The 25,343-nt window shown below is 45.4% G+C and overlaps 1 protein-coding gene across 1 annotated transcript in view; it reads right to left on the bottom strand.

Moving 5' to 3' along the window:
• Positions 1-25,343, bottom strand: part of TBC1D21 (TBC1 domain family member 21) — a gene marked incomplete at its 5' end in the record, with an annotated part of 52,632 nt that overhangs the window by 11,355 nt on the left and 15,934 nt on the right. The window contains 4 exons of the mRNA XM_081964513.1: positions 278-372; positions 1,315-1,418; positions 5,367-5,474; positions 23,522-23,630. Of these exons, the coding sequence (XP_081820639.1) occupies positions 278-372; positions 1,315-1,418; positions 5,367-5,474; positions 23,522-23,630 (416 nt within the window). The remainder of the gene's footprint in view (positions 1-277; positions 373-1,314; positions 1,419-5,366; positions 5,475-23,521; positions 23,631-25,343) is intronic.

Below are 25,343 nucleotides of genomic sequence, written 5' to 3'. Positions count from 1 at the left end.
GAATTGCCCCTGCCTTCCCGACCATCCAGTGAGAGCTGAAGAAGCTTCTGGGATGAGAAGCCAAACATCTTCAAGGAAAAAACAAAGTCCAGTTGCCTTTTGAAAAAGCACTTTTGGGACAACCATGATCTGAGAATCTCCAAAGACATATCGAATAGGCACCAATTTTAAGTACATGTTTCTTATCTTTACACTCCCTGAAACGGATCTTCTTACAATGAGAGCCACCACCAATTCTGTTTGCATCCTTCTCCTAAGCCTGTTTTTGGATACCTACGTATAACGTTCTGGACTTCCGTGAAGTCTCGATGCTCTGTCTCCAGCAGAGGTTCAATCTTGGTGTACATGTTGCACAGGGACTCATAGCTTTTCCTGCAAAGGGGAAGGGAGCCATAGATGACAAGACTGAATAACTGACAGGCATGAAAGTTCAGAAGAACGTCTTGCTTTCTTCAGCCCTGGCTCGGCCCAAGTGTGCGCATGACAGAAGCATCAGAATGCCTAGCCTCCCTGGTAGATCCCTGCAGAGTGATGTGGTGGCCTAGAGGTGGAGCTCTCGCCTCACAGTTAGGAGGTTGGGAGTTCGATCCTAGGTAGAGGCAGATATTTTTCTCTCTGGGCACAGTGAGAATTTATCTGCTGAACAAAACTCTGCATTGGTGACAGGAAGGGCATCTGGCCATTCAAACACTCTGCTAGCTCCATTCAGTTGCCCAGACGCCACCTCCAAAGGGTCATGTAGAGTTACAGAGAGTTCTCAGCTGGATTGCTTGCAGAGGAGGGAGATCCCCAGCTGGTAAGCATGATTCCTGGCAGCTCCCACTGCTTCCCCCACCCGAATGGCAGCTCCAGGCCTCTGGGCTTGCTGGAGCTGACATGCAGCCCCTCTACTACAGAGACAGCATCTGGGTCAGTCAGTTAGGAGCCGTTAAAGAAGATTGGGGGGGGGGGGGATGTTGTTAAAAGATGATGATGGCGGATCCCCGCGCTAGCTGAGAATTCTGCGCAAGTCATCCAGGGCTGGTATTCGCATACCTTCCCTACTGGTTGACAAATGTGAACACGTATGTACTTCATTCACATGCGCCACCTCAGCCTTCTGCGCATGCACCTTTGGTGAAAAAAAGGTCCTAAATGGGATGCAATAGAGCTGGGGTGGATGGGCGGGCGGGGACCATCCATGATTTCCGCTACCGGTTCAGGCGAATCGGTCCAAACTGGTAGAATATCACCTCTGAAGTCATCTTAATGGATTCGGAAGGAGCTGAGCTGCACAAAATGAGCACTGCCCACACCAGGACTTAATTTACACACCGTCTCATGCTGTCGGTGGTGAGCCTCTCATCATAGGAACTCTTCCAGGGATAGTAGCCAGTGAGGAATTTCCAAGCTTCTGATCTCACCGAAAGATCCAACCCCTACAACGAAAACAAGTGAACAGTAACAGAGTTGGAAGGGACCCTGGAGGTCATCTAGTCCAACCCCCTGCTCGTGCAGACGACCTGTACTAGGGATTCGAATCGCCAAACTGCTGACCTTTCTGATCGACAAGCTCAGTGTCTTAGCCAAATTCTCTGACCTTCTCTTCCTTTGAGGGGATTTTTGCTCAGTTTCTCCAACCTGGTTCCTTCCAGACATGCAGGGATTACCGTATTTTTTGGAGTATAAGATGCACCCCCCCCCAGAAGAGCGTGGAAATGTTGGTGCATCTTATACACTGAATACAGCCCTTCTGGCCTCCTGAACCCCGCCCCTGCATCCCATTTTTATGAAAAATGGTCCATTTTTCGCAAAAGCTGAGGTGTTTTTGCCTTTCCCCAGTCCCCAGAAGCTGGAGGAAGGCAAAAATGCATCCATTTTTGCAAAAAACGGACCTTTTTCTGTCCTTTTTTGTAAAAATGGGGGCGTTTTTTCTTTCCCCCAGCCCTGCTGAAGCCTGCCTAGTGCTCCTGGGGGCCGTGGAGGCCAAAAACTTTTTTTTCTTACTTACCTCTTCAAAATCTTGGTGCGTCTTATAGTTTGAAAAACACGGTACATTTCCTAGAATTCCAACTTTGGTCCAATTTTGGGGATTATCCTCAGAATTCTGATAGTTTTGACCAGCCTGGAGGAGACCCATGTTTGGGAAGGCGACAATTTGCTCATAACCAGCCTGAGGAAAATATCTGGCTTGACAAAAACCTTCCAAGGATGCTCGGAGGAAGAGAGCAGCCATAGCTCACGTCATTACTTTCCCCCAAAATAGAATTCTAAGTGCCAAAGCATAATGAAACTTAAGGAAGCCATCGGGCCACTTTGCCAGGAAAACCAGCAGCCATCTTAAGAGACTGGCAAACAGAACAGCTCCTTAGTGCCAAGGGCATTTGCTGTAGGGGGTTCCATAATAGAGACAGCAGAACAGGGATGTGGAAGATTTTGGCAATTTCATGTTTTCTTTTAAAACAAAACAAAACGACTCTAGGTTTAAAAGAAACTTAGCTAAATTTATCCAGATTATGATGGCATGGAGCAGGGCTCTCCAAACTTGGCAACTTTAGGACTTGGGGATTGCCATTTAGAGACAATTAAGGGTAATCTAATCCAAGATATGGAAAAATGGAGAGGGAACATGAAATATACTCACAATGGGAAACTATTGAGATTTAAAGACAGAATCACAAATTGGGGGCATGTAAGGATGTATAATTATATGAAGATAATGATGAGAATAGCTGGGAATTGTAACCAGGAGTCAAAATTAGGTTGGGGGGGGGGGGGGGGTTAAAGCACAATGACTATATATGTATACTTTTTTTGTTCTATTTTTTTTAAAAAGGCGAATACATGTTAAAATTAAATATGTATATTGAAAAGGAATCATAAATACCATCAACATAAAATGGAGCTCGCTCAGAAGCTGAAATGCACCAAGTAAATGAGATGAAGGGAAGAAGAAATGAGTTAAGGGAAGAAGAGAGCGATAGGAGAGAGGGCAAGGGGGTGGGAAGAGGAGGAGAGAAAGGAGGAGTGGAAAGGGGAGAGCAAAAAAAAAAACAGACTGTTTTTGCTCATTTCTGCCCTCCCCAGCCCCCAGGAGCTCTCTGAAAGCCTCCTAAAGGCTCTGCACATCCATTTTTGCGAAGGGGCCAGGTTTTCGGGAGGCCAAAAATGCTGTATTCCATGTATAAGACGCACCGAGATTTTCAGCCTCTTTTTTGAGGGAAAAAGGTGCGTCTTATACTCCGAAAAATACGGTATATAAGACTGCCATTGCAATTCTCAGATTTTAATATTGTCCCACTGGGGGCCTTTTTCTTTCCCACTACAGTATTAAGTCGTTTATATTGCCTTTTATTTCTTTAGAGTGGCGAGAAGGAGGTGTTCTTGTTTTAGAAAACAATACAGCTTCAGTGGTACATCTAGGCACCCAGCTTTTTCAAAATGGTAATTTGACTGTGAGCCACATTTTGATTTCTTCCTTTATTTACTTCCTTCTATCAAGGATGCTTCTGTATGATGCTTCAATCATTTCCCCAGGCTATTGTCTTGTACAGTATTATTCCCCATCTGTCTAGGCTGTGGGTGGCTCTGATGCAAAGAGAAGATAAATGGGACGAAAATGAATTATCCTTTGGCAAGGCATAAAAGGGACTTTTACCATTCAAAACAATCCTGCTCCTTCAAATGAAAACGTGGACAATTAAACTGTGGCAACTATTGTCCCAGTATATGGCAGGGAAGGTTGGACCATAAGGAAGGTTGAGCACCAAAGAATGGAGGCCTTTGAACTCTGGTGCTGGAGAAGACTCCTGTATTGAGTCCCTTGGACTGCAAGGCCATCCAACCGGTCAGTCCTAGAGGAGATCAACCTTGACTGCTCTTTAGAAGGCCAGATCCTGAAGAGGAAACTCAAAGACTTTGGCCACCTAATGAGAAGGAAGGACTCCCTGGAGAAGAGCCTCATGCTGGGAACGATGGAGGGCAAAAGAAGAAGGGGACGGCAGAGAAGGAGGGGGCTGGATGGAGTAACTGAAGCAGTTGGCGTGAGCTTGAATGGACTCCAGAAGATGATAAAGGACAGGAAGGCCTGGAGGAATGTTGTCCATTGGGTCGCGATGGGTTGCACACAACTTCGCAACCAACAACAATTATTGTTCCTACCTGAAATTCCGCATTCACAATAGTCCTTGTTTCTCAGTCCTTGGGATTATCCGTGGAAAAACAAATTCTCCTGATCTCAAATTGGCTGGAGAAATCTACTTGTACAGCCACTAAAGAGAACTCCGGGGATGGATTTCCCCCCGCCCCCCTCTAAAGTTGCCCAGGCATCTGATCTCCATGGCAACCTCAACTTTGAACAGGAGAAAGGATGTTTAGGGAAGGAGAACTATTGTGTTTTGCTTGAATTAGATGTTGGGAGATGGCTGGGTTCCTAGTTGATTCGTGGGCCAATGTGTTGGTCAAAAATTTCGTTCCCCATGCAGGAAAATAAGACCCATCTACGAGAAAGGGGACTGTTCTGACCGAGGCTTCCCAAGAGCATAAAACAAACTCCTGACAAAAAGCCCTTTTATTAATTTCTTGTGAATTCTGCTCATTCACATCCAGCAAAGTCTTTCGAGGGAGGATTTACAGTCACAGGGCTTATCTGGCTTGGAGAGCTGCCAGGCCAATCTCTGCAAAACTTGGCAAGGAGTCTCGGAGAGTCACAAACCAATTAAGCGAACTAATTGCCTCCTGCAAACTCCACTCCCCTTTTGCTCCTCTTTTATTTTCTCTGGGAGGAGCCATTCATCGTCCACCTGTGGCCTTACTCCCAAGTCGACCTCTGTTCTTTAGCTATTCCCTTCATCTGGCAGCTCTGCGCATGTGCACACTGGGAACAGGTTCCAGCTGTTCGTCTGCCTCACTGATGTCTGACTCTGAAGGCAGCTGATAACTGTCAGATGGCTCTGGCCCCCTCTCTGCCTCCGACACAGAGCCCTTGTCAGAGCCTTCCCCAGTCTCCAGGACTGGCCCATGTCCCTCCCCAACCTCGTCACAGTCTGAATCGGCTGCCAGCAGATAACAAGGACTTCCATATCAGAATTCTCACCCCAGGAAAGCTTCATCTTAAATTAGCTCTTTCAGATGGAAAACTAGGAATCAAACCATTAAAGTAGACCACATTGGATATTCTCCAGGAGTTTGTGAACTACATTTCCCATGTGGCCTGGCCAACAGCCAGATGGGTTGTGGGAACAAACTCTTTAAAAACAACTATGCTGGGATAAAGCTGGGGTTGGATAAAAACGGAGCCAATTGTAAGAAGAGAATCAAGACAGACATTTCATCTGCTGGAGGTCCCAATACCACCCTGCTCTTGATTGGTCTCCAAGGACACTCACCTTCTCCAAAATTTGGGAAGCCACATAGTTTCGTGACTTGAGAATCTGCCCACTCTCGTCGAAATAGCTTTCCCATTCAGCCGCATCGATGGGCAGTTTCTTGATTCTCTGAATTGAATGAAAGTCAAATAAGTGGAGGTTCAGTTAGCTGGAAAGAAGGACGAGGGGAGACATGACTGCAGCATTCCAATATTTGAGGGGCTGCTGCTCCAAAAATGAAACTATTTGTTGGATCTGGAAGCCATCTTTTGCATGAGGCCTGCCACATTTATTGCTGTGGGAAACTGGGAGGCGGGATTCTATGGAGTGGGATTGATATAGCCCAAAATAACATTCCTTTCTCAGAGAGTCAAGGACATCTTGCCCTGCACCTGGGATGGTGTGACTGGGAGGCATCTCCGGTTGGGATGATGCCTGATTGGATCATGGGATGGACATGTGGGTGCTGGGCAGGGACTTGGACTTTTGTTTGGGTGGAGGAAAACCTGGAAACTTTCAGATTTGTCTTTTCCCAGATGTGCCAATAGGACATCTCTAATAAAATGGAACTTTGGGGACACTCAAGCCTCGGAGTCTTCTTTAGTTAGGGCGTGTCACTTGGAACACTATTTTCCAAAGTACCAAAAGGCAAGACAAGGAACAATGGATTGAGACTAACCAAGAAGAGAAGCAACCCAGAACTAAGGAGAAACTTCCCAATGGTTAGAGGAATCAGCCAATGGAATAGCTTGTCTTCAGAAACTGTGGGAGCTTCATCACTGGAGGATTTCAAAAAGAGATTGGACAACCATCTATGTGAAATGGTATGGGGTCTCCTGCTTGAGCATGGGGCTGGATTAGAAGACGTCCAAAGTCCCTTCCACTTCTACTGTACTATTCTATGTTACAATAATACAATAGCAGAGTTGGAAGGGACCTTGGAGGTCTTCTAGTCCAACCCCCTGCCTAGGCAGGAAACCCTATACCGTTTCAGACAAATAGCTATCCAACATCTTCTTAAAGACTTCCAGTGTTGGGGCATTCACAACTTCTGGAGGCAACTTCTGTCCCATTGATTCCACTGTTCTATGACGTCAAAATCAAAATGTAGCACCAGTTTAGATCCAATCCTTAGGTCCTAACCTTCCAACAGAGGCAGTGTTGCTACCACCGTTGCGGCCTCCCTGTATGATCATGTGAACAAAATTCAGACGCTTGTCCACAACAGACTCATATTTATGACGGTTGCAGTGTCCCGGGCGTCCCCCTTTTTCCAACCTTTTGACAAGCCAAGTCAAAGGGGGAAGCCCGATTCACTGAATAACCATGGGACTAACTTAACAACCACATGTCAGGGTTCCAAATAGCATCCAAAAATAAATCAGAATTCAAGGCAAAGTATTCCTCAAAGTTCCAATTGATGAAGAGAGTCATGTTGGCACATCTGTGGAAAACCCGAATCTGAAAGCTTCCCGGTTTTCCCCACCCAGTTGAATATTCAAGATCTTGCCCCCACGCCCACAAGTCCATCCCATGGTCCAATCTCCCACTGCCACACTGGCAGCTTCCACCCATCCAGTTCCCGTCAGGTGCAGAGACAAAGGATGACCTTGGCTTTCTAGAAAGAATGTTGTTATGGCTACGTATCATCTAACTCCGTACAATCCCCCCTTCCATTTTCCCACCATAGAAAAAAGGCATAGTAGAATAACAGAAAGTGTGGCAGGCCAAAGAGCCAAAAGGAAACTGCAGGCCTGACACCGCAGGGATTTCCTTTACAACGGCGTCAAGGAAAGTTGTAAAATGGAGCAACACCCCCCCCCCCTTAACAAATGTCTCACTGAACAATATAAATGTTGGGTTCAATTGTGGTCATACGTTGAACATTACCTGTACACACAAATACACACACACACACACACGAGAGAGATAGAGACTGCATTGTTCACGAGCATCAATTCTGCCAATGGGCCTCTTGTTCCTCGTTCGTCGCCTTTTCTATAGCAATGAATTTCCCAATCGGAGAACCTGAGCTGCGAGATATTTTGTTCCTGAGATTTAGTTACCAGGGATCGACATAGATTGAATGCATAATTAGTTACAAGCAACCTGATGAGAGGCAACTTGAGGGAATAAAAACCGATGGCCTCAGGTGGAAGGGCCCATTTAAGCAAATCTCATTAGATTCACAGAAGGTCTACGGCCCCTGCGATCGAAAACAAGGAAGAACGGGATTCAATTTGAAGACGCAGGAGTTGTTTGCGGTTGGAAAAAGAAGCGTCAGCGTGAAAAGAGAGAACACGATGAAGCCTGTTCAGAAAGAACTTCTGTAGCCCTTGCTTTCTGGAATAATAATGGTACGGGAAAGTCCGATCTGATCTGGCCACCAGAAGTTGTGGGTGTTTCAGATTTTTAAGAAGTGATTGGACAAATGTTTGTCTGAAATGTTGTAGGGCTTCTGGCTTGGGGAGGGGGTTGGACTAGAAGACCTCCAAGGCCCCTTGTGGGGTTCATTTTTTTTCCCTACCGGTTCTGTGGGTGTGGCTTGGTGGGCATGGTGTGGCTTGATGGGTGTAGCAGGGGAAGGATTCTGCAAAATCTCCATTCCCTCCCCACTCCAGGGGAAGGATACTGTAAAATGTCTATTCCCTTCCCACTCCAGGGGAAGGATATTGCAAAATCCCCATTCCCTCCCACTTCAGGGGAAGGATACTGCTAAATGTCCATTCCCTCCCCACTCCAGGGGAAGGATACTGCAAAATGTCCATTCCCTCCCCACTCCAGGGGAAGGATACTGCTAAATGTCCATTCCCTCCCCACTCCAGGGGAAGGATATTGCAAAATCTCCACTCCCATCCCACTCCTGGTGGAAGAATATTGCAAAATCCCCATTCCCTCCCCACTCCAGGGGAAGGATACTGCAAAATGTCCATTCCCTCCCCACTCCAGGGGAAGGATACTGCTAAATGTCCATTCCCTGCCCATTCCAGGGGAAGGATATTGCAAAATCTCCACTCCCATCCCACTCCTGGTGGAAGAATATTGCAAAATCCCCATTCCCTCCCCACTCCAGGGGAAGGATACTGCAAAATGTCCATTCCCTCCCCACTCCAGGGGAAGGATACTGCAAAATCTCTGTTCCCTCCCCCCTCCAGGGGAAGGATACTGCAAAATCTCCATTCCCTCCCCACTCCAGGGGAAGGATACTGCAAAATCTCCATTCCCTCCCCACTCCAGGGGAAGGATACTGCAAAATCTCCATTCCCTCCCCACTCCAGGGGAAGGATACTGCAAAATGTCCATTCCCTCCCTACCCCACTAACCTGCTTTCCAGTTCTGTTCTCTTGTGCAGGGCAACAGAAGAAGAGCCAGCCGATCAGCTGAGACTCAGGAGGCAGAGAGTAGATGAGGGCAGGGCCAACCAGAGGTGGTATTTTCCGGTTCTCTGAACTACTCAAAATTTCTGCTACCAGTTCATCAGAACCGGTCAGAACTGGCTGAATACCACCTCTGCTTCCAACTCTGTTATTCTGATAGGGACTTCAAAAGAAGAAGGGGAGAATGTCCCATGTGAGTTGTAGGCCGCAATGGGCTTTTGGGTAGAACTCAAGGATTAAAGACAGCGACTTACTACTAACGTTGAGATGGATGAACTGAATCTTTTAAGTTCCTCTTCAGATGAGGTTGGGCTTTTAAACCTTTCGCTGTCCATCCTCTGCTTGATCGCTCGGTGTTTGTTCTCATCCGGGTTTAGCTAAATCTGCAGTCCCGTTCTACCTTCCAAGAAGTCAGACTCCCTTTTAAGCCTTTCTCCCTCTTTCCATCCAGCAAACATCCCATAACAGAGGAGGCTGGGAGTCTTCTGCTTCCAGAACGAAAGTAGGTATCCGTAGCACTGTGAGGTCACGGAGACATCGGGTCATAATGGAAAAACCAGGTGGTTGAAGAAAGAATTTCTTGGAGCTCTAGAACCAAGTTGACCTGCCACCTTGGAAACTGGCTGACTACGTTTGCTCAACCTGGCTAGCAAGTCCACTGAAGTTCTAGGGTTGCATTTGCACCCAGTGTGAAATGTGTTGGTTTCAGGGGTCCTTGGTGCTTTCTGAGCTTGTTTGTTTTCTTGCAGACATTTCATGACCCGACTAGGTAACCTCATCAGTGCTAGAAGGAGGAGGAGGAGGAGGGCTGTGGGGTCCTTGGTGCTCTTTGAGCTTGCTTGTTTTCTTGCAGACGTTTCATGACCCGACTAGGTAACCTCATCAGTGCTAGGAGGAGGAGGAGGGCTGTGGGGTCCTTGGTGCTCTTTGAGCTTCCTTATTTTCTTCCAGATGTTTCATTACCCAACTAGGGAACATTATCAGTGCTAGGAGGAGGAGGAGGAGGAAGAGGAAGAGGAGGAGGAAGAGGAGGCGTGTGGGGTCCTTGGTGCTCTCTGAGCTTGCTTGTTTTCTTGCAGATATTTCATGACCCAACTAGGTAACATCATCAGAAGGGAGTGGGGTTTGTGGAGAGGAGGAGGACGATGACTATGGAATCCTTGGTGCTCTCTGAGTTTCGTTGTTTTCTTGCAGATGTTTCATGACCAAACTAGGGAACATCATCAGTGCTAGGAGGAGGAAGAGGAGGAGGAGGACTGTAGGATCCTTGATGCTCTCTGATGAATGAATCAGGCACAGCTGATCATCAGAACTCTTTGTAGCATTTAGCACAGCCTGAACGGGTAGCATTTTACCCCTGATCTGATGTAAGAACCTAGGTTTGGGTAGATACCTTCGGTGTAGCCATGAAGGCCAGCCCTGATGCCCGTATGTGGATTTCAGGCAGATGTGAATAATACAGAGATTTTGTCCTTTGCTAAAGAAACAAACAAACAAAAACCCCTCAAGCTGCAAATGGATTGGAAGGTATGAAAGCAGAGGTGTGGAGCGATAAAGTGGGACAGCTGTGGAGAACATATAACCCTTGAAACTCTAGGGACAGTTAATGGACAAGGAAGGATCAGGAAACAGACCCATTCAGAATGAGATTTGGGTGGGGAAAAGAAAGCACTTTGCTTGCCTTGTACGTTTCAAGAAAGTAAAAGGAGGTAGACGCCTAGATTCCCAACTGCAGGCTTTTCCAACTTTGACAACTTTCAGATGAGTGGACTCCAACTCCCAGAATTCCCCAGCCACCTGTCTTAAAGTTGGCAAGGTTGAGAAGCATTCCTTTACTCTAGTCACTGTATTAGCTTTGGACCAGGGTGATGGGAGAAAGAGAGGGGGGGGGGAGAAGGAAGGAAGGAAGGATAGGCAGGGGGGAGAGGAGAGATGGATGGATAGATGGATGGATGGATGGAAGGAAAGAAGGAAGGAAGAAAGGAAAGGAAGAACAGACAAAGGAGATAGGAGAGTTGAATGGGTGGGTGGGTGGGTGGAAGGAAGGAAGGAAGGAAAGAAGGAAAGACTGGTGCAGTGCGGTGGTCTAGAGGTGGAGCTCTCGCCTCACAATCAGAGGCTGCGAGTTCAATCCTAGGTAGAGGCATATATTTCTCTCTCCGGGCACAATGAGAATATATCTGCTGAATATAACTCCGCATTGGCAACAGGAAGGGCATCCAGCCAGTAAAAATTCTGCTAGCTTCATTCACTTGCCCTGACACCACTCCGCAAGGTGGTATGGAGTCGTTAAAAGAAGATGTTGAGGATGATGGAAGGAAGGAAGGAAGGAAGGAGGGAAGGAAGGAAGGAAGAAAGATTGGGGAGGGAGGAAGGAAGTGTGTAGGTTTTGATCTCCCATCCCTTCTAACAGGAAAAACCATGAATTGGGATCCTGGATAATAAGAAATGTCATTAAATAAACCCAAAACATTGCTCCATCCAGGTTATTAGCACTGGGTTTCTATACCAGATTCCTGTTGGTTTAGTCCCAGTGTTGGATGAATTGGCTCAGGAGTTGACCTTTGGCCAAGTCACGACAAACCATGGCTTCATTTATTAGGTGAACTTCACCCAATAAACCCAAATCTAAACCCACCCAACTCTAGAGAAAGGCATACATTGGAAAGCCCTGTATAACCTCAATGATGAAACCTATAGTAATAGGTTGGCCGATCAAGATCCTTTGATTAGGAAATACACCCACTTAACCGGTGATCAAATTGTTGTGATACATCAAAGCTATTTCATAATATTTGTTTAAGTTAGCTGGCAACAGTTAATAATACTCTAGTTAATTTGACGTCTACTGACTGGTGGGATTTTCATAAGACAGCCAGGACTAAGCGCTTGGTTGAACGATATTTACTTCAAAGTAATTGTGATTAATCTTTCGTGTAAGCTTGTGACAACCTCTAACAAAGCTTTATCTGTGTAAGCTAGCTAAGGTTGTCTCTTTTGGGGCTAGAATAGAATGAATTTTCCCTCAATACAATGAGCAGATTAACTGACTTAATCTGTACCAGCCTGGATTTGGGCAGGACGCTCATAAAGCATAAAAACTAGGCATGGAGAATGAGGACAACAACTGGTGTGACACAGACCTACCTCCTGTCACCATCTGCTGTTCCAATCAACAGATCTACTCATTGGCAAAGGTTCCTGGCGACTGTTTGTAGGGATGTTAGAAAGAACAGTGTGATTTTAATGTCGCGGATTAACAGAGACACTCTGGAATGGTCCCTCAAAATGATGGTCGCTTAAGTAGGAGTCAGCAGTTTGCAGCGGCAACCAAAAAAGCTAATATAATCCTTGGTTGTCCCAAAGGTGCTTCCCCCCCCCCCAAAGAATAGAATAGAGAATGGAATGGAATGGTGAATAAAATAGAATAGAATAGAATCTTCACAGACAATCCTTGTATAAACAGTGGCGTAGAATCAAAATCACTCAAGGTATCAGTAGCGGTTTATAAAAATGTAGCAAGACCACACCTGGAATGCTGTATCAAGTTTTGGTCACCCCCTTGCAAAACAGATGTTGAGACTTAGGAAAAAGGTCAGAGAAGAGCAACGAAGAGGATTGAAGGCCCGGAGACTAAAACAGAAGAACTGGGTATGGCATGGCTAGTCCAGAGAAAAGAAGGACTAGAGGTGACAGGATAATTCCAAGTGTTTGAGAGGCTGCCAGAAAGAGGAGGAGGTCAATTTATTTTCCAAAGCACCCGAATACAAGACAAGAAGCAATGGATGGAAATTAAAGAAGGAGAGAAGCAACCTGGAATTAAGGAGAAACTTCCTAACAGCGAGGGCAATTAATGGAAGAGTTTGCCTTCTGAAGTTGTGGATGCTCCATCACGGGAGGTTTTTAAGAAGAGACTGGATAGCCGCCTCTTTGAAATGGCACAGGGTCTCCTGCTTGAGCAGGGGGTTGGACTAGATGACCTTCAAGGTCCCTTCCAGCTCTATTCTGATTCTGCTCCATGAACGAAGCGGAGATGACAAAGATTGACTTGGAAGGAGTTTTACGAGAGGCAGATGTTCTGTGATGACTTTCTGGAGCTGATACTAAATTTATCTCCCCCCCTCCTCACCCCACAAAAATCTCTTTTGGAATATTCTCTGGTCCCCTTATGTGAACATTTTCTAAAGAAGGAAGCGTCTTTCCACAAGATATTTGATTTGATGCCCCAAAGTGTCCTTGACCGTCTCCAAAATCTAACAGGTGAGAGGTATTGCAACCAGGATGATGAGGGGACTGGAGGCTAAAACATACGATGAACGGTTGCAGGAACTGGGCATGGCTAGTCTAGTGAAGAGAAGGACCAAGGGAGACAGGATAGCAGTCTTCCAATATTGAGGGGCTGCCACAGAGAGGAGGGGGTCAAGCTATTTTCCAAGGCACCCGAAGGCCAGACAAGGAATAATGGATGGAAACTGGAGAGATTCAACCTGGAAATAAGGAGGAGTCTTCTAAGAGTGAGAACAATCAATCCATGGTACAGAAGTTGCCTTCGGAGGTTGTGGGAGCTTCATCACTGGAGGCTTTCAAGAAGAGACTGGACTGCCATCTGTCAGAAACGGTGTAGGGTCTCCTGCTTGAGTGAGGGGTTGGACTAGATGACCTACAAGATCCCTTCCAACTTGGTTAATCTGTAATATCATCTAAAATTGAGGCTGAAGGTGTTGCGATACGGATGATTGCCAGATCCAGTCTCAGCCTAAACGAATTTTAAACACTCAGTTGTAAAATTTGGGCAACGCATTTCACATTCAACCTGTTATTTTTTTTTTCCACCATGGAAGGAAGACGGAATTGGGAATCTTGCCCAATCTCTCTTTTTCTCCCATAACTAGTGAATCTTATTAATAATTAGCACCGCATCACAATTTAATGTTTTGCTTAGGCAATGATTTTCTTTTAACGAAAAGCTGAGCTTGTTAAGTATCTCCTGTGTTCTCAGTTCCTTCATTCCTGCTTTCCTGGAATATAAATTTCCCTTCTATTGTTATATTATACAAAGGGAAAAAAAAAACCCTAGGTGATTATAATGAAAAAGATAGATATTTTCTGGAAAGTAGATGACTTTCATAAATGTACCGGGGTGAAAAGAGGTTGTCCTTAAAAAGTTTTATGTGGATGCAATTTCTTGCTCTTTGTATTAAAAATCCGATACAATAATTAATAAGGGGAAAAGTGCTTTTTAAAATTTAGTTCTTGTAAAGAAAGGTTCATGGCTGCTGCGTAGGGCAGAACTGATAAATTAACAGCAGAAGAAAGTTAAGAAAACTCTCTTTTCTTCCCCACTATATCCCTCCCTTTTTTTCTCATTTACCCCATTGAAGTCTTTCATACATTGTAATGGCCTTCCATTCTCCAGGGTAGGAAAGTTTATGGATGCATCCATACAACCAGGAGAGAATATTTGTAGCTCAAGGTGGAATGTTGGAGTTTGTGGAGATGAGGAGGAGGAGGAATGTGGAGAATTTTTGCCCTCTGAGCTTGGTTGTTTTCTTGGAGATGTTTCATGACCAAACTATGTAACATCATCAGTGCTAGAAGGGAGTGGGATTTGTGGAGAGGAGGAGGAGGAGGACAATGACTGTGGAGTCCTTGGTGCTCTCTGAACTTGGTTGTTTTCTTGGAGATGTTTCATGACCTAACTAGGTAACATCATCAGAAGGGAGTGGGGTTTATGGAGAGGAGGAGGAGGAGGAGGAGGAGGAGGAGGAGGAGGAGGAGGAGGAGGAGGAGGAGGAGGAGGAGGAGGAGGAGGAGGAGGAGGAAAGGACTGTGGAGTCCTTGGTGCTCTCTGAGTTTGGTTGTTTTCTTGGAGATGTTTCACAACCTAACTAGGTAACATCATCAGAAGAGAGTGGGGTTTGTGGAGAGGAGGAGGAGGAGGAGGAGGAGGAAAGGACTGTGGAGTCCTTGGTGCTCTTTGAGCTTGATTGTTTTCCTGCAGACATTTCATTACCTAACTAGGTAACATCATCAGTGCTAGAAGGGAGTGGGGTTTGCAAAGAGGAGGACGATGGGGTCCTTGTTGCTGTCTGAGCTTGGCTGTTTCCTTGCAGACATTTTATTACCCAACTAGGTAGCATCATCAATGATAGAGGAAAATCCCATTCCCTCCCAGCACCAATGATGTTACCTAGTTGCGTTAATGCAGTGTCTGCAACAGAAAACTACGATCAGAAAGCACCAAGGGTCCTACAATCCACACAACATCTTGGCTACTTTGGCTTCCCTTTCTCAAATCTCAGTTCTTCCAGAGCTGCAATTTGGGCTGTATAAATCCCCAGTGGCCACTAGGGGACAGCCAAGAAGAACCGAAAACTCTCTTGGCTGCCACTTAGTGGTTGAGAATAGTTGACAGGTTGGTGAAAATTAAACCTAACAACTAAATAAGCAAGACATATCAGGTTCTGACTCCAGTGCCTTCCTAACAACTCTTTCAGCTACTTTCCCTATCTTTCAAGTGTTTGTGATGGTTGTGGAAATGCAACGGAAGAATATCACAGAATGTGCCCACTCCCCTCTGCCTTTTAGGGTAGGGTTCTTTAGAAGATAATCAGTCAATACATGAGAAAGTTGTGTATGAGAAAGGAACACATTTGGAAAGTTGCATTGAAATTTGGAATCCATAAGGGATAGTCTGCTCTAGAGTACTTTTTGGAGTGGTTGCATTGAAAGAGGTCATGGAACAGTCGCAATCAATTGTGAGACTACTTGCAGAAAAAGTAGGTACAAAAACTCAAGGACAGTATGTATTTTTTTTCAAGCGTCAATAACCACTTCATTAAGAACTTTGATGAAACAGAAGACAAGTACTGATCTATTGATCCCTTTCCTGAGTCTTTCCTTCTTTCTAAGACAATGTCACCCATTTTTGGAGGAAGCCAAACACCTCATCTTCTGACTCCATGTCTATAGAATAGAATAACAGAGTTGAAAGGGACCTTGGAGGTCTTCTAGTTCAACCCCCAGCGTAGGCAGGAAACCTTATACCATTTCAGACAAATGGTTCTCTTCTTAAAAACTTCCAGTGTTGGAGCATTGACAACTTCTGGAGGCAAGTTGTTCCACTGATTAATTGTTCTAATTGTCAGGAGATTTCTCCTTAGTTCTAAGTTGCTTTTCTCCTTGATTAGTTTCCATTGTCCTGCCCTCGGGAGCTTTGGAGAATAGCTTGACTCCCTCTTTGGGGCAGACCCTGAGATATTGGAAGACTGCTATCATGTCTCCCCTAGTCCTTCTTTTCATTAAACTAGACGTACCCAGTTCCTGTAACTGCTCTTCATATGTTTTAGCCTCCAGTCCCCTAATCCTCTTTGTTGCTCTTCTCTGCACTCTTTCTAGAGTCTCCATATCTTTTTTACATCATGGCAACCAAAATGCTGTATTCCAAGTGTGGCCTTACCAAGGCATTATAAAGTGGAATTAACACTTCATGTGATCTTGATTCTATCCCTCTGTTTATGTAGCCTAGAACTGTGTTGGCTTTTTTGGCAGCTGCTGCACACGGCTGGCTCACATTTAAATAGTTGATCCATACTTGTTTGCAATTGCTGGTCATTTCACATACTCCTGTTCCACACTTTTCTGATCTCTGGGGTGGCCTGAATCTTTTTTCCCCTACGGTTTGAAAAAAATAATAATTTCAAATCACGCAGATTCTACCCCCTGCTTTAGCTTCTCCTCCTGCTTTCGCTGCATTGGTTCCAATTTATCAGGAAGATATTTCCATCAGAATAGTTTGGAAGAAGCAAAATCATGGAGACTCTCTGCGAACTGCTGACAGGTGTTTGGGTTTTTTTGGGGAAAAATTCAAATAAGGGAAGAAGAGAGAAGAAACATGAAAAGGAAGAATAATTTTCCTGCTTAGGAAAAAAAATCTCTTTTTTATTCAAACTGAGAGAGCGGTTTCAAATTTGCTGGTTCGGCATTATTAGTTATGTCCAAAACCTGAAGGAACTCCGATGCTCAGGTTGGGTCGAAGCTTTGAAGGCAAGTGCTAAATGAGATATTTTCTTCATGGCATCAGCAACCTACTTTTCTCAAAGTTCCCAACCTCTCAAAAGCTGCCTTCGCAGAGAACTGGACATTAGAACAGCTTCAAATCTTCCCCCAGGGCAGAACCAAGAATAACATCTGCAGTGACATGGAGAGAATGGGAGCCTTCTCCTGGAGATGAGCAAGGGATGGAGGGGTTTAACCCTTCAGAGAATCTTTTGATGGGTCTTTGGCGCTCCTTGAGCTTGGTGGTTTTCTGGCAGACGTGTCATCGCCCAAACTAGAGAATGATCTGTTAGTGAGCCCTCTTAGAAAAAAGAGATGGGATGTTGGGGTCATCCAACTGGAGCTGTGCTTATATGATGGAATCCTAGAATCCTAGAGCTGGAAGGGACCTTGGAGGTCTTCTAGTCCAAACCCTTGCTCAAGGCCTTATACTATCCTGGAGAAATCTGGAGTGGTCAACACCTGGAATACCCTAGTTAAAACAGCAGTGAAAAAAAGTGACTTACAGCTGTTTTTCACCCATGTTAGCATCCCCATGGCCATGTGATCAAAATTCAGACGCTTGGCAACTGGTTCGTATTTATGACCATTGCTGTGTCCCAAGATCATGGGATCCCCTGTTGCAATCTTGGGACAAGCAAAGTCAATGGGGAAGCCAGAGTCACTTAACAGCCACGTTACTAACTCAACCACTGCAACGACTCGCTTAAAGGCACTGGTAAGGAAGGTCGTAAAATGGGGCAAAGCTCCCTTCACCAATGTCTCCCTTGTTAAGTCGAGGACTACCTGTAACTGGGACAAAAATCACGAAATGATTCAGTGCCCCCTTGGTCTCCCCAAAGGCTCCTTTGGCGGCTTGATCCCCGTTGAATCCTTGACTTCGTCGTGTTTGCGTTCTTGTTCTTGTTGTTGTTTCTAGAGCAGCATGTGTGATTTCAGAGCTGCAGAGCTCTCTGCTGGGTGGCAGGCACAGGCCAAAATAGCATCAGTTTTCACGTATGGCTTTACTGAAAGCCTGAGCTAATTTCGGAGAGCCAGGAAGTGGTGGAAGGACAATCAATACATCGTTAAATAAATGATCTCTGCAGAAAGAGGCCTTCAGAGTTGTGCCAAGTCCATTGGCCAAGGTGGAACCCTTGAGAACTGCTGGGCCAACACTTGGGCAGGGCGGAGGGGGGGTGTTACTGCAAATGCTTCACACATGGCATCGTCTCTGTCCCTGACGGAAGCCTTCCAGCGGACCTCAAAGGCAGCAAAATTATTAAGCAGGCTGGCAGAGACCTCCTGCTCCCCTCACCAGCCTTGCATGCCAATTAGGACTCTCAAAATCTCATTCGCCATCCCGGGAACTCTTATTCTCTGTGTAGAGACACATGGTGGTAGGTGAGATCAGCCCAACAGATCATTTCGGGTGGCTGCGTTAGGATAATGGTCTTAATCTACTGTCAGAAGGAGGGATGGGAAGGAAAAGGCTAGAGAGGGAAGGAAGGAAGAAGGAAAGGAAGGGAAGGGAGAAAGGGAAGGAAGGAAGATGGAGACAGAGGGAGGGACAGAGGGAAGAAGGAAAGGGGGCAAAGGAAGATGGAGGAGAGAAGGAAGGAGGGAGAGAAGGAAGGGGGGAAGGAGGAGAGAGAGAAAAGGAAGGAAGGAAGGAAGGAAAGAAAGAAAGAAAGAAAGAAAGAAAGAAAGAAAGAAAGGGAATTTAGGTAAGTGTAGGGTGATAGAAAGGGAGGGGGAAAGGAAGGAAAATAGGTAGAGGGAGATGGATGCATGCATGGAAAGAAGGAAGGAAGGAGGGAAGGAAAGAAATAGGAAGGGAAGGAAATAGACAGGAATAAGGGAGGGAAAAAGGAAGGAAGAAAGGAAGGAAGATAGGTGGAGGACATGGAAGGAAGGAAGGAAAGAAGGAAGGAAAGGAAAGGACAATCACATATTACTCTTAAACAACAATTTCTCAAGTCTTCCAAATGATAATTCTGGGGGTAAATTTTGTACCAATAGAGGAGGGGGCATGGACTTTCCACATTGCTGCTTCCTAGGTGGTTCCTTCTATTAATTCATTACTTACATAGAAATATTCAGGGCAGAGCTATCTCAGGACTATCGAGGGTTCAGTTCCAGATCACTGCCATAAAGCAAGCCACACATTCCCCTCACTCCCTCTGCTTTTCCAGTGCATGTAAAAGTTACGTCTGCTTTATGCTGTAGTCATCTCAGCGTGCAATCGCGTTAGGCCTGGGAAAAAAAAAAACCACCCAAAGTACATACCTTAATTAAAAAAATACTTGATTGCTAAAACATGCTAATTGTCCCCCGAGCCTTTCGCCAGGCGTAAGCTTCCCGCTGGTGAAGGGTCTTGTTACCAAAAAAAAAAAAAAAAAAAGCCATCTCTGTAAACACAATAAAACCAAGCACAATAAAACGAGAGATACCGGCGTCTGTTTCTCTCCTCTTGTTAGCTGCTGAACTGTTGCTTCGTAATCCGTTTTGTTGCTTTATCCAATGCATACATTAATTAATTAGGAAGGATTAAGAATACCTAATGAAGGGACGCGGGGGCTCAGCGGCTAAGACGCTGAGCTTGCCGATCAGAAGGTCGGCAGTTTGGCGGTTCGAATCCCTAGCGCCGCGTAACGGAGGGAGCTCCCGTGACTTGTCCCAGCTTCTGCCAACCTAGCAGTTCGAAAGCACATTTAAAAAATGCAAGTAGAAAAATAGGAACCACCTTTGGTGGGAAAGGAACAGCATTCAGTGCCCCTTCGGCGTTGAGTCATGCCGGCCACATGACCACGGAGACGTCTCCGGACAGCGCTGGCTCTTCGGCTTTGAAACGGAGATGAGCAGCGCCCCCTAGAGTCGGGAATGACTAGCACATGTGTGTGAGGGGAACCTTTAACATTACCTTAAGAATACCTAATACCTTGGCTTGGGAATCTGAAGCTTGGGAAGTTTTTATACATGGCTTCTGAAACAAGCTGACTGAGGCATCATCATCTTTCTTCCCCCTGCTGTCATTTTTAATCTGGGCTGGGGGGGGAAAATGTTTCCGTCGTTCCTCCGTTGAATTTATCAAACTGCTGGAGTCGCTTCTAATTCATCCCAGTTTCTCTTTGACTTTATCCTCTCTTAGCATCCCTTCTGGAAAATGTAATTCCAGACGCAGTCTCCATGTGTTTGTTACGAAAACGCATTACTAAAATGACTAAACCGAGGGATAGAATCAAGATCACGGGAAGTGTTAATACCACTTGATAAGGCCTTGGTAAGGTCCCACTTGGAGTATTTGCATTCAGTTCTGGTCGCCACGATATAAAAAAGATGAGGAGACTCTAGAAAGAGTGCAGAGAAGAGCAACAAGGATGATTAGGGGACTGGAGACTGAAACATATGAAGAACGGTTGCAGGAACTGGGGATGTCTAGTTTAGTGAAAAGAAGGACTAGAGGAGACATGATGGAAGTCTTCCAATATCTCAGGGGTTGCCACAAAGAAGAGGGAGTCAAGCTATTCTCCAAAGCACCTGAGGTTAAAACAAGAAGCAATGGATGGAAACTAATCAAGGAGAGAAGCAACCTAGAACTGAGGAGAAATTTCCTGACAGTGAGAACAATTAATCAGTGGAACAACCTGCCTCCAGAAGCTGTCAATGCTCCAACACTGGAAGTCTTTAAGAAGAGATTGGAGAGCCATTTGCCTGAAGTGGTGTAGGGTTTCCTGCCTGAGCAAGGGCTTGGACTATCATGAACCTTTTAGACACCGAGTGGCCAAACTGCACTCTTGTGCATGCCCAAACTTAAAGGTGTGTGTGCGTGCACATATGTGGACATGTGCAGACATGCGTAAACCTGCGTGAACATGCGCATGTGAACATGCGTGCCTGAACATGTGTGCACAAAGAGCAGAGATCTGAAGACCAGTTGGCAAGAGGTAAGATCTTTTTCTTTCATGAGCTTCTGTTTCATCATTTTCAGGGAAACAGGAGCTCATGAAAAAAATGCCACGGAGATCTGACCTGTGGCGACAGTGTGCGCGGGCAGCAAAGAGGGCTCTGGGTGCCACCTCTGGCCCGCGTGCCATAGGTTTGCCATCACGGCAATAGGCTAAGTGTCAGCTAGTGCCTGCAAAGTTATATGTACTTGAGGTTCTCCAACATTAATTCAATGTCTCAAAGTCTCACTGATTTGACCCTACACCTAGAAGGGGCTTTGGGTCTAGGAATGCATGAGTGTTTAGTTTAAACGTCACCAGTTCTTCAATATCCTGCTTAATAATGCAAAGCTGTTACATCATTTCATCGTCTCCATCTGCACCAAGCATCTGCGTTTCAGAATTTAATTTCCATCGACACCAAAACCCGAACGGATTTGGTAGAGAATACTCACACTCTTTCTTTGCACAGCAGAGTCTCCGTCCTGGCTGTCAGGCCGCTGAGGCACATGGCACATGCTCAGAGAACCTGGGTTCCCCTGTTGCTAGTGAGATGGCATGCCTCCCCAAGCATGGATGTCACCTCGCACATTTTCGCTCCTCTTCCCCGCTTCCCCGGGATACAAATGGGGATCCGTGATTTGCATGATACAAGGAGCAAAAATCACATGACTTGCAGCTGCAGTTCGGGGCTTCAGAAATGCCAAGACAAAGATAAAAAGAAAAGGGAGTAGCAGAACGTAGATCTGTGGGAAGAAGAGACAACAAGAAAGAAGAAACAAAAGCAAAGAAAATTTATTTATTTTTGGTATAGGATTATTGTCAGGTAGGGTGGAGAATAAGCAAGATGACCCTCAGTAGCAAACCCATCTCCATTTTGAAAGGTGGCCTAGAATACTTCAATGTGGTCATGATGGGGCTGCCTTTGATGGGGCTGAAACTTGAGTGGGTGAAGGAATGGAGAATGACTTTGGCAAGGGAATGGAATGTAGAATAGAATAGAATAGAATAGAATGTAGAATAGAGTAGAATTGAATGTAGAATAGAATAGAATAGAGTAGAATAGAATAGAATAGAATAGAATAGAATAGAATAGAATAGAATGTAGAATAGAGTAGAATTGAATGTAGAATAGACTAGAATAGAATGGAATGGAATAGAATAGAATAAATAGAATTTAGAATAGAACAGCAATAGTAATAGAATAGCAATAGAATAGTAATAGAAGAGCAATAGAATAGAACAGAACAGAAATCACAGTTGGATCTTGGAGATTTCTAGTCCAATCCCCTGCTTAGGCAGCAAAGCCTATACCATTTCAGAAAAATGGTTGTCCAGTCACTTCTTTAAAACTTTCAGTTGTTGGAGCATTTACAACTTCTGGAGCCAAGTTGTTCCACTAGTTAATCGCTCTGTCAGGAGAGTTCTCCTTAGTTCTAAGTTGCTTCTCCCCTTGATTAGTTTCCACCCATTGCTTCTTGTCCTGCCTTCAGGTGCTTTGGAGAATAGCTTGACTCCCTGAGATATTGGAAGACTGCTATCATGTCTCCCCTCATCCTTTTTTTCATCAAACTAGACATACCCAGTTCCTGCAACCGTTCTTCATATGTTTGAGCCTCCAGTTCTCTAATCATCCTTGTTGCTCTTCTCTGCCCTCTTTCCAGAGTCTCCACATCTTTTCTACATCGTGGCGACCAAAGCTGGATGCTTTATTCCAAGTGTGAACTTGCCAAGGCCCTATAAATTGGTATTAACACTTCAAAATAGCCAAGGGATGAGTGAGACCCCCCAAGAAAGAGACCTGTAGAAAGGAGTTGCAAGAAAGAAGGAAGGACGAGCAGAAACTCAAAATCCCCCCCCCCCCACTTTGATTTTATTCAGTGGAAGATAAAAAGAACTTTGAACAGGCTTTCAAAACCGATATCAGCCCTATGAGGAAGGCCAACTATAGAACAGACAGAAATTCTATATTGCTAGAATAACAAAATATTGAAAGAGAATTCTCAGGAGGAGAGTCAACGTTTCTAACCTTGATGATTTTAAGCTGTGTGGACTTCAACTCCCAGAGTTCCCCAACCAGCAAGTCCACCTAGCTTAAAGTTCTCAAGGTTGACATATACTGCTGGAGAGTGTAGACCTTGGAGAAGATGGGGGCTTCTTTGTCGGAAGCGTAACAAGATGATGGCCTTGCTTCCGAGAGTCTATTGCTCTAAGCTTTCCTCAGCCCCCATGACTGGCCCATGTTCCTCCCCAACCTCCTTTCTGTCTGATTCTGCTGCTGGTGGCCCACAACAACCTGGGAATGAAAAGATGATTAGAGACCCTGATCAGATCATCAGACCAAACATTCAGACACTTTAGTGCTCATCTTGTATCAAACTTGGGTTTACTTTCTGAGATTTATTAAATCTGCACCACATGCAAAAAAACACCCCATATCTTCTAGAAACTCCTGGTAAATATCTATCTCTGCAGTCGAGAGATTGAAAGATGAGTGCTGAGTACCATCCAACCTCAGGGGACATAATTAGGGGAGGTGGTGAGATTTAATCATAAAGTAGTTGCTGAGAAATCCTCCTCCTCATGAACAAGTACTTGAAGAACTTCTGCGCTGGATATTCTTGGTTGCTCTGAGCTTCAACCTTAACTTTGTCCGACCTTGGGCTGCAAAAGCTCCATTCCAAAAGCTTTAGTCTTCAGCTTTTGAATCTTATTTTGGACGCCAGCATTCTCCTGAGGTTGCCTTCCATAATTTGTCCAGTTCTATTGCTTTAGCCCTTCTGGCCAGGAGATCTTCGCCAGAAGTTGCATTCACCTGTCGGCCAAGATCGATGAGGATGAAGCGACTGGGGTTGGTAACATCTCGCCTGGAGAGATTGCGGTCACCCTCTGGACAGGTGGAGGTACCCTTCAACTGGGAATACCTTCAAAGGGGGCTAGAGCTTGGCTGACATTCAGGAACATATGGTGGCAACAGATGTAACCACCATCACTAACGATGTGACATTTTTTATAGGGGTACACAGATAACCATTTTAATAAGGTACTTTGGGTCCTCAGCTGGGAAAGTGCTAACTTGGCAGCCTGCCCTTCTCCCCTTCCTTGAGTAGCCTTGTTAACTAGGTTTTTCTATCTCCCTTCGGTCTTGCTTCCTGCAGCGTAGCCAAGATGCTGCAGTCATTTTTTATAAACCAGCCCCCCTCCCCAAGAAATCAAGGTTACTTCTTCTTCTTCTTCCAGGTATTAGAGATCTAAAGAACAAAATAACAATTTCCCAGGGAATCCTCAGCTGATCTCACTTTTAATAAGCCGCCTGGATGTTTTATGGCCTGTCATTTTAGCGGGGATAATGCGCTAACTGTTAGAACCCAACATGCGTGGAAGAGGTGCCTGAGATCAGAAAAGAAACTCCACCAATCTTGATTGGTTTCATGACAAGAGGCATTGATCAGATTTAATGGCTTAAAGGGACAATCGATGTTGGGAGAGGTGGGCTGAGCCGTTTGTGGATTTTATTCTCATTTGGGAGACGGGGAATGTCTCAGGCTGAAAACTATGGAACTGCAGAATACTATTAGCCAACTTTCCTTAAAAAAAAAAAGCTTTCAATGCATTTTCAGGCTATTATCATGAGAGATGGAGGCTTGGTGTTACAGGAAAAGGGCCATTAATGCAATTGCGGAGAGGCAACGTTTTAATCATGAATGAGGGGGCAAGGGGAAAAAAGCGCTTAAGCTTGTAAATGTGGAGGAGGTCAATGAAGCTGAGCAGGCGTGGGATCTAAGGCCACTGTGGAAATGTCAGCCTAGTGACGGGGTCACACAACGCCGTAATGTAGCTTGTTGCTTTGGGTCTTGGTGTGCTAGCTGAAGGTGATTCTGTAAGCCCTAGATAAGCCAGCCATGGGTTTTATGCAAGGAGGGGGAGGGGGCTAACTTTGGCACAAGGAAAGTCGCATCAGTCTTTGCATGACCTGGTGGGAGATGTTCTCTCAAAGTGGCCAGGAATAAGATCCATTTCAGGGGCAAAATGAATGTTTCATCCTTTGTCTACTGCAGGCTACTTCAGCTGACTGCTAGCTGCAGTTTGGCAGTTCGAATCTCACCAGGCTCGAGGTTGGCTCAGCCTTCCATCCTTCTGAGGTGGGTAAAAAGAGGACCCAGATTGTTGGGGGCAAGAGGCTGACTCCGTAAACCATTTAGAGAGGGCTGGAAAGCACTGTGAAGCAGCAAATAAATGTAACTGCTATTGGTATTGGTATTGCTCTTCCTTTTCCATTTCCATTTCCATTTCCTTCCTTCCTTCCTTCCTTCCTTCCTTCCTTCCTTCCTTCCTTCCTTCTTCCTTCCTTCCCTCCCTCCCTCCCTCATTCTTAGTAGTTACCATGCAGTATTGCAGGCTCACTCTGCCCACTGACATGAGTTCAATCCTCACAGGCTCAAGGTTGACTCAGCCTCCCATCCTTCCAAGGTGGGTAAAATGAGGACCCAGATTGTTGGAGGCGAGAGGCTGACTCTGTAAACCAGGGGTCCTCAAACTTTTTAAACAGTGGCATGAAAGTCCAGATGTTCCTGGTTCTGGTTCAACCCCTTCGAAGGCTTTCAATCAGCTCTGTGAAATAGAACTCAGATCTCCCA

The sequence above is a fragment of the Natrix helvetica genome (assembly GCF_964273705.1).
Source record: "Natrix helvetica genome assembly, chromosome: 12".
Lineage (NCBI taxonomy): Eukaryota > Metazoa > Chordata > Lepidosauria > Squamata > Natricidae > Natrix > Natrix helvetica.
Note: the sequence above shows the minus strand (reverse complement) of the source record. Positions and strands in the feature narration are given on the sequence as shown.